At 42.6% G+C, this 9,480-nt stretch overlaps 1 protein-coding gene across 2 annotated transcripts; it reads left to right on the forward strand.

Moving 5' to 3' along the window:
* Positions 1 to 193: 193 nt before the first annotated feature.
* Ddx5 (DEAD-box helicase 5) lies at positions 194 to 7,139 on the forward strand. Of its 2 annotated transcripts, XM_047543323.1 has the most exons (14): positions 194 to 210; positions 500 to 678; positions 1,908 to 2,073; positions 2,378 to 2,474; positions 2,571 to 2,704; positions 2,825 to 2,890; positions 3,181 to 3,322; positions 3,409 to 3,569; positions 3,657 to 3,829; positions 4,087 to 4,197; positions 4,471 to 4,532; positions 4,625 to 4,684; positions 5,988 to 6,212; positions 6,435 to 7,139. In XM_047543323.1, exons 2-14 carry the CDS (start codon positions 635 to 637, stop codon positions 6,836 to 6,838), a joined length of 1,845 nt encoding a protein of 614 aa, XP_047399279.1. In that variant the 5' UTR covers positions 194 to 210; positions 500 to 634; the 3' UTR covers positions 6,839 to 7,139. The 2 variants fall into 2 exon arrangements, with proteins under 2 accessions (XP_047399279.1, XP_047399278.1); XM_047543322.1 differs by lacking the exon at positions 194 to 210 and having other exon boundaries at positions 461 to 678.
* The last annotated feature ends 2,341 nt before the right edge of the window (positions 7,140 to 9,480 follow it).

Here is a 9,480-nt window from a genome sequence, read left to right on the forward strand (position 1 = left end):
TGCGGTTCGCTCGCCCCATGAGGCAGTCACGTGACAATGTCAGGCTCCGCCTTCTCGCTTCATTTGGTTATGGGCGTGGGGACTCTTGTGGAGACGTAAACATCACCAAGTGGGGCGAGTGGGTTGGCTTGCGCTGGCTTTTTTATTGCCTTGCTGGGCCTGAAAAAGGGCAGAGTAGCTTGCTTGAGGTGTGGAAAGACAAGAAAAAAGGTGAAATTAAGAGACTGCGAGATGAGGCATCGCAATGATTAATGGGCCCAGACGTCAAAGAGGCGAAAGCCGGGCGACTGTGAGGGAGCGGTCGCGGGGGGAGGGGTGAGAACATGGCGGATTCCGGAACGCCCGCGGGCGTTGCGGCCTTTGCGCGGGGGGCGGGGTGATTAGGTCATAGAGCGGCTCCCAGCATTCTTTGCGGTGGAGGAGGCGGTCCAGACTATAAAACCGGCTGCCGGGACGCGGCCGGCACCTCATTCATTTCCACCGGTCTCTGGTCGTTTAGCTCCAGTTGTTGTCATCGCGGTTCCTCCGCCGCTGCCGCCCCCGCAAGGCTTCGTCGTAGCCGAGGCCAGTAACAGCGACTCGTCGCACCCGATTCTCTTCTCTTCGTTCCCCGCCAACCGCAACCATTGACGCCATGTCGGGTTATTCGAGTGACCGAGACCGCGGCCGGGATCGAGGGTGAGTGTGGGAACAGACCTGTCAGGCCCGGCGGGTGGGGGATGGGAGGGCGGGTGAGGGGGGCGGCGCGCGGGGGCGGCGGGGTGGGAACTCGGCCTTTTCGGTCCGTCTGGGGCCTCAGTGGAAGGCTTGCGCCATTTTGATATTCAGGTAAAAGCCGTTAGGAGAGATTTGCCAGTTAATTGTCCTCAAGCTGGCTTTTTTGCTGGGGGGGCGGTGGCGGTGGGCAGGGAGTCGTCGGGGCCTCAGATTTAGCAGCTGTTGGGAATCCAGGGGATCGTTCTGCGAGGGGAGGAAAGCGCGACGCGTCGAGGCCAAGGCGCCGCCGATAGGTGCAGCCTTTCGGGAGGGGTTTTAGGGGTACCGGGTGTTGTGTGGGAGTTGGGGGGCCGCTTCCGAGGCCGTCGGTGCGCGGGAGGGTGGCCGGCGCGGGGGAATCGGCCATGTGGCAGAGCCGCGGACACAAAATGCCGGCCTTGGACATGGCGGCGGCGCCTTTGTTACCCCGCCCGGCGGAGGAGCTCAAAATGGCAGCGTCGAGAAAATGTGGCGCAGAGAGAAATGCGAGACAAAGGGGGAAGCGCCGCCCCAGCGGGAACGCCGCCCGGCCGGCTCCGCCCGGGCCGGGACTCCTCCCCCGGTAGTCGCCGGCTCCTCCTTCTCTTTTTCCTCGCGTTATATAATTTTGCTACCTTGATCCGGAGCTCTTCTGAGGGTTTCCCCCAATTCGATTCGCTTGCATGAGTGCCCCCTCGAACATCCTCCTTGTTTGGCTGCTTTCACTGCCATTGCTGTCCCGTTATCTATAAACACCAAAGCTGATTTGCTTGAAAACAGCCGTAAAAATAACATCGTTGTTAGGTTGTGCCTTTCTTGTCTTTCTCCTACTTAATTCTTAAGCTCACGGGAAAGACTAATAGTAGCTGCAAGCTCTTGTCTGCCCTTGTAATCTGAACTTCTGCCATTTGGGCAGCCAGTTTCCGACCTGATAAATCCCAGGCTGGCAGTTAGGCCTCAATAGCGTGTACTTGGGACTATGGGAATGCCAATTGTGGCTGTCAAGAGAATGACTATCTCTAAGGAGAGGTAATGAGCCTATCTTTAAGGACTCAAAGTTGTATATTTGTAGAAGTTCGCTCTCGCTGGTGTTAAGGGATAGTAGTAAGTGAATGTATATATGAACCTATGGACATTTGGAAATTATAAAACTTTTTTTTCCCTAATTTCAGGTTTGGTGCACCTCGATTTGGAGGGAGTAGGGCAGGGCCCCTATCTGGAAAGAAGTTTGGAAATCCTGGGGAGAAACTAGTTAAAAAGAAGTGGAATCTTGATGAGTTGCCCAAGTTTGAGAAGAATTTTTATCAGGAACACCCTGATTTGGCCAGGCGCACAGCAGTGAGTAATTTCTTATGGTTTCTAGTAAATGACAAATTTGATGTGTATCTTGAAAATAGCTCCAATTTGGAGAGAATTAGTTCTTTGACTTGAGGGAGAGAGATGACTTGAAAACAGGTGGCTTTGAATTTTTCTTCTTAAAATGGGTGAGTATAATAGAACAGGTGGTTTAATGCTGTATTGGGTTTTCATATGTGGATATAGATAAAGTTCACTTTGGTCAGTTATAGAGTTTTTTTTTTAATTAGTGGGGGGGGTTGTTTAAACTTAGAATCTTAACTAATTCCCCTAATTTGTTTTGTAGCAAGAAGTAGAGACATACAGAAGAAGCAAGGAAATTACGGTTAGAGGTCACAACTGTCCAAAGCCAGTTCTGAATTTCTATGAAGCAAACTTCCCTGGTAGTGCTAGTTTTCAAATTCCTTCCCCTTTTATGTTCCCTTCTTTGTCTTGGCCTTAAAATTTTTTTTTTACTAAATTGACTGTATTGATGGCAGCAAACGTCATGGACGTGATTGCAAGGCAAAACTTCACGGAACCCACTGCAATTCAAGCTCAGGGATGGCCAGTTGCTCTAAGTGGATTGGATATGGTTGGAGTAGCGCAGACTGGATCTGGAAAGACATTGTCTGTAAGTTTTGAGTGGATTACATTGTAACTTTTGGGTTAAATGGATGATATATGCCAAAGATGGAGTGAAAGGAAAAATAGCATTTTAAAATTACCTCTTGTGTTTCTCCCTTTCCAATAGTATTTGTTGCCTGCCATCGTCCACATCAATCATCAGCCATTCCTAGAGAGAGGTGATGGGCCTATTGTAAGTATATTTTTTAAAAATATTTGACCAGATCGATACTGTGGAGATATAGGCTATGTAGCAAATGATTTAATAATTTGTGGTGCTTTAATATAGAGATGTTAATATTTTTGTCCAATTTAGCTAGAGCTACCTTGTATTACACAGCATAAATAATCTGCCAGTGTAAATTTAGCAATTTAAAGCTAGTATCCACCTGGTTCAATCCCCAGTACCCCTCCAGCCAGAAAAAACTTCACAGACAAAGCTAGTATCTAGATCTGCTTAAAAAGCTGTTTATTTTTCCTTAGTGTTTGGTGCTGGCACCAACTCGGGAACTGGCCCAGCAGGTGCAGCAGGTAGCTGCTGAATACTGCAGAGCTTGTCGCTTAAAGTCTACTTGCATCTATGGTGGTGCTCCCAAGGGACCACAGATACGTGATTTGGAGAGAGGTATGTAATTTATAAGGTTCTCTTCATCCCTAGCAGTGACATAAGTTCTAGATATTAATAGTTATTTTTATCCGTTTTAATTGAAGGTGTGGAAATCTGTATTGCAACACCTGGAAGACTGATTGACTTTTTAGAATGTGGGAAAACCAATCTGAGAAGAACAACCTACCTTGTCCTTGATGAAGCAGATAGGATGCTTGATATGGGCTTTGAACCCCAAATAAGGAAAATTGTGGATCAAATAAGAGTAAGCACAGTTGTATATGTTGCCTTTCAAACTCAATTTTAAGTTCTTTTAAGAGTACAATTTCATCTCTCCTTCCTCATCTTTCAGCCTGATAGGCAAACCCTAATGTGGAGTGCGACTTGGCCTAAAGAAGTAAGACAACTTGCTGAAGATTTCCTCAAAGACTATATTCATATAAATATTGGAGCACTAGAACTAAGTGCAAACCATAACATTCTTCAGATTGTGGATGTATGTCATGACGTAGAAAAGGATGAAAAGTAAGCATTTTATGTTTAACTGTTTTTAAAAATCTTATACAGTGTAGGAATCATTGTTTCATGGATCCTCTTAAAAGTGACTTTAAGTTAATCATTTAATATTTCTAAAGGAAAAGGAAAGTAATGTATCCCAAGGGCAGAATTGCATAAGTGGTTTAGTAGATGTTTCCTTTTTGATATGTATACATGTACATTTAATTTAATTATAGAATGTAAATGTGTACGTATTGAACTCAAAATTTTTCTTTTATCTCTAGACTTATTCGCCTGATGGAAGAGATTATGAGTGAGAAGGAGAATAAAACCATTGTTTTTGTTGAAACCAAAAGAAGATGTGATGAGCTTACTAGAAAAATGAGGAGAGATGGGTATGTGGGCTTCCTCTGTTCACATGATAGGTTAAATTATATGCTATTTCAGGTGAAATGAGAGGTCTGCTACCAGAAACAATAGAATTGTCTCAGATTTTTTTAAAAATATTTTTTATTTGTAGATCGACACAATACCTGTATTTATTTTTATGTGGTGCTGAGGATCAAACCCAGCGTCTCACATGCTAGGCCAAGCAGTCTACCACTGAGCCATAACCTGTGCCCTCTCAGATATAAATGTTAGTCTACTAATGTAGCTTTTTAACCTAGGTGGCCTGCCATGGGTATCCATGGTGACAAGAGTCAACAGGAACGTGACTGGGTTCTAAATGGTAAGTATTTAAAATATGAAAATTTTATTGTTAATTTGGATTTTTTTTGCTCAGATTAATGGTCACACATATATATATGCCTTCCTTTGTAGAATTCAAACACGGAAAAGCTCCTATTCTGATTGCTACAGATGTGGCCTCCAGAGGGCTAGGTTAGTACAAACTCGCATTCATGGCTTGGTTTCCCAGAAGATCTCCATGTAGTTTTTTTAAAGAAAGTTTATTGCTTTCTTTAACCTCTGCATTTTTTCTAAGTTTTTTTCACATAAAGGTGCAGTCTTTGTGGCAAGGCCTAGGCATGACAATCGGAGGACTCGAGGGGGATGGAGGACTAGTGATCGGCTGGCTGCTTCCAGTCGATTAGAGAGGTGAAAAGCTGAAAGTGTGCCAGTAATCTTCAAAGGGCAGAACATACCACCTCTGCCCCATAAACTGTTCTCTCCGGGGGAAAAAAATGGAAGTTACCCTCACAGTTCACTGCCGTGGTATTTCTTCTGTCCCATGCTTTGCATGATTGCCATGGTACAGCATTGTTTCAAACTGTTTACTGTGATCTGTGGGTCTTTGAGTTTCAGTGAGTTTGCTGAAATGTCGAAGAAATATTTCCAAACTTCAATGTTCAATGAAATTTTTGTTCAAGTTTGAAATGGAGAGAGCAGCTTTAAAAGGTACTAAGCCTTTTACAAATTGGTGAGTACTGGCACATGAGACCTAGAGCAGGAGCAACTTCTCACACTTAGTCAGTGGGAAAAGAAAGCAGTGCTTTGAAAGTTCCTCCCTCACCTACACAGTAGTCGTCATGTCGAGACCTGCCAGAGAGAGACACATTCTCAAGTGAATCCTGGCTTCTTGGAAGCGCTTGCCTAGACGAGACACAGTGCATAAAAACAACTTTTGGGGGACAGGTATGTTTTTCTTGCAGCTGCGGTTGTAAGGTCTTGGCAAGACAAGCAGTGTGGCCAGAATTTTGAACTTCTGATGAGTGTGTAATGCAAAGGACCTTGTACGTTTTTATTCAAAGGTCCTCAAAATGAGCACATGAAGAGGTTGCTGTGAAACTATAAGTGGCCCTACTGCGCAGAAGCATTCAGATGTCACTTGATGATCTGTAAGGGGACTTGCTGATTGGGAACGTGCTAGGGAGAATACATATTCCTTTCAACAGGTGCTATCACTGGGTGGGCGATGACCTATACAGATGACATGTGCTTTTTTTCTTTTTTTTTTTCCTCCTTTTTTTTTTTTTTCTTTTTTTTTTCTTTTTTTTTTTTTTTTTTTTTTTTTTTTTCAACCTCAATGGTATTCCTACAGAGAATGGATAACCATTTTAACTGTATTTTTTGCAGCCCGTACCTTCTTGGGAATACAATTGTCTAACTTTTTATTTTTGGTCTGGCTGTTGTGGTGTGCAAAACTCCGTACATTGCTATTTTGCCACACTGCAACACCTTACAGATGTGGAAGATGTGAAATTTGTCATCAATTATGACTACCCTAACTCCTCAGAGGATTATATTCATCGAATTGGAAGAACTGCTCGCAGTACCAAAACAGGCACAGCATACACTTTCTTTACACCTAATAACATAAAGCAAGTGAGCGACCTTATCTCTGTGCTTCGTGAAGCTAATCAAGCAATTAATCCCAAGTTGCTTCAATTGGTCGAAGACAGAGGTTCAGGTAAGGCCAACCCTCAGTAAGAAATATGGGTAGTTTGGGGGTCACATCATTATCTACAAATCCACCTAAGTGGAACTGGAGGGTGAGTAAAATTTCGAAATTTCTCGGGAACTTGTAAAACTCCCTGCAAACCTAGCATGAATAGAGCTACCCAGTTCCTTCTGTTAGCAATAATTTGTGCCATAGACCTAATTGATCAATTTGCAATTATTTTCTTAACAGGTCGTTCCAGGGGTAGAGGAGGCATGAAGGATGACCGTCGGGACAGATACTCTGCGGGCAAAAGGGGTGGATTTAATACCTTTAGAGACAGGGAAAATTATGACAGAGGTTACTCTAGTCTGCTTAAGAGAGATTTTGGGGCAAAAACTCAGAATGGTGTTTACAGTGCTGCAAATTATACCAATGGGAGCTTTGGAAGTAATTTTGTGTCTGCTGGTATACAGACCAGTTTTAGGACTGGTAATCCAACAGGGACTTACCAGAATGGTTATGACAGCACTCAGCAATATGGAAGTAATGTTCCAAATATGCACAATGGTATGAACCAACAGGCATATGCATATCCTGCTACTGCAGCTGCACCTATGATTGGCTATCCAATGCCAACAGGATATTCTCAATAAGACTTTAGAAGTATATGTAAATGTCTGTTTTTCATAATTGCTCTTTATATTGTGTGTTATCAGACGATAGTTATTTAAGAAACATGGGAAATGCAGAAATGACTGCAGTGCAGCAGTAATTATGGTGCACTTTTTCGCTATTTAAGTTGGATATTTCTCTACATTCCTGAAACAATTTTTAGGTTTTTTTTGTACTAGAAAATGCAGGCAGTGTTTTCACAAAAGTAACTGTACAGTGATTTGAAATACAATAAATGAAGGCAATGCATGGCCTTCCAATAAAAGATATTTGAAGACTGAATTAAGTGGAAATTGTACTTTATTTTACACATGTTGTCATGTTAAACTTGGCTTAGATGGTATGGGGTTTTGGGGTTTTGTTTTTGTTTTTTTTAAGTGACTTTTTTCCATTGGGAAATGAGAATCAGGAGGCCCCTTTAAAAATGGGATTAATTTAGATAAATTTATGATTTTAGACTAAATTGCTTAAAAGCTTTCTGTAAGCTTCCAACATCAGGGAGTCATTTTTAATAGTCTCTTTTCCTTATTAGAATGAAAACCAGTAACCAGTAAGGTAATAGAAGCACCTATCTGGAATCAGAACAACATGGGTGACTGTTCATTTGGGAAATTTATAGAGAGCTTCAAATAACTTGCTTTTTCAAAAGATGACATTCATGCTCGGCTGTATTGTGAACTACCAAAATTACGCCTGAAAGCTGAGTTTGAATCTTTACTAGTTAAATTTGCATAATGTCCTTAGTTCAGGTTACTTGTAGATTTTCGTCTTCAGAGACTTTCCGGGTCTCTTGGTCATACTGGGAGTCATGAATATCTTCATAATTCAGGGAGTTCTAGAGGTCTTAAATTATAAGGGGAAAAACCTCATTGAAATTAATAGTTAATCACGAGGCACCAAAAGCACAGTGAATTGTACAATATAGATCTTCATGGGTTTATTGCTAAAAAAAAAAAAAAAAAAAAGATCCGGGGGATAGCTTTAGATTCAACTTTGGTTCACCGACCTTTCTAATTTTACCAGTGACTAGAACTAGTTCTTCCCATAGGGTCTGATGTATGTTTACCCCAAGATGAGGGAAGTCTGAAGAAGTCTTCATTAAATTTCTGAGGATTAAATTGAGGCTTTGATGTTAATGCCTTATCTTCAAAATGTAAAAAGAGAATATGCTTGGGATGGGGCCTGTGATAGGAAATGGTATTTCTAGGACTAATAAACATTGAAAACAATTCAGCTGCTGGTACCCTGAATAGTTTTCAATGGCATGGTTAGTTTTATTCATGATTTTTAACTTAGAAAAAGCTTTCAGGACAGGTTGGAGCTTTTATTACATATTGTTTAATGTCAACATGGGCCTTTTTAATTTGTAAACAATGGAAATGATTGTGGGGCTGTGGAAAAATACCTTTATTTACCTTTGAAATTTTAAAAGACAGTCCACTTTTTAGCATGTGTGTTGTGTCCAGCCTGTGGTTGTCTTTAATAAATGATTTTTTTCCTCCCCATTCTCTTCCTTTATTTATTTGCGAAGAAGCCTCTTCCTTAGTGTGAATTAGTGTAGAAAAACATTACTACAATTGTTTTCCTTCTTCCCCCACCCATCTTTTGTTAACCCACTTGAATTATTTCCTGAGCCTGCCCTACCACTTTCCCATGATCAAATGTCCCCACCCACGTATTGGGGATTGACGCCAGGAGCACTTGACCACTGAGACGCGTTCTGCGCCCTTTGGAGACATGGTCTGGCCCATTGGCCTCAAAACACATCTGCCTCTTGAGTTCCTGGGATTAGTTATGTGCCACTGTGCCCGGCAACAACCAAATATAACTGAACTGCCAAGTTATTACCCTTTATAAACAGCCCCTTCCTTGGAGCCTATTATAATGTAGCTTGTTCCTGTCTACTGGGCCTATTAATCTCTACAAGGTTTCCAGAACCACCCTAAGGAAAACTGTTGAGAGATGGACTTTGGAATCGACCATTTTTCTCTGACTGTACTTTGTCACTATGTGGGCAATTAAAGTCACTTCCTGTTCAAAAGGAGGTTGTAAAGTCATCACAAGTCTGCTAGGTAGGTGGTCAATGGGTCTGTTCTTGGGAATCTCGTTGCATTTTTTGGTAAACCCAGGCAAAAGTCCTTGGATAAAAGTTGGCTTGTACATTAGGGGTTCTGCATCAGGAGGGGCTTGTTTAAAACATCGCTGGACACACTCAGTTCCTAAGGCATTCAATGTGTTATAGGTTCTGTTGGTGTGAGACTCCCCTTTGGAAGTAACTGCCCTATCGCCTTCACATGCACCACAGCACCCTCAGAAAAAGTTACTAAAAGACCACTCTAGTCCAGAGGCTCAGGAGGCTGTCTGGGTCGCGAGTTAAAAGTCAGCCTCAGCAAGGGCGAGGCGCTTAGCTAACTCCGTGAGACCCTGTCTCTAAATAAAATGTAAAATAGGGCTGGGGATGTGGCTCAGTGGTTGAGTGCCCCTGAGTTCAATCCCCGGTACACCGCCCGCCCCCCCACCCCGCGAAAAAAAAAATGGAACAGGAGCAGGCTACCGGTAGCATTTGCCCTGAAAGCCTGGGTCTAAACAATCATACGTGGTTAAAACCTTTTTAAAAATAGGA

This window comes from Sciurus carolinensis, chromosome 3 (genome assembly GCF_902686445.1).
Source record: "Sciurus carolinensis chromosome 3, mSciCar1.2, whole genome shotgun sequence".
NCBI lineage: Eukaryota > Metazoa > Chordata > Mammalia > Rodentia > Sciuridae > Sciurus > Sciurus carolinensis.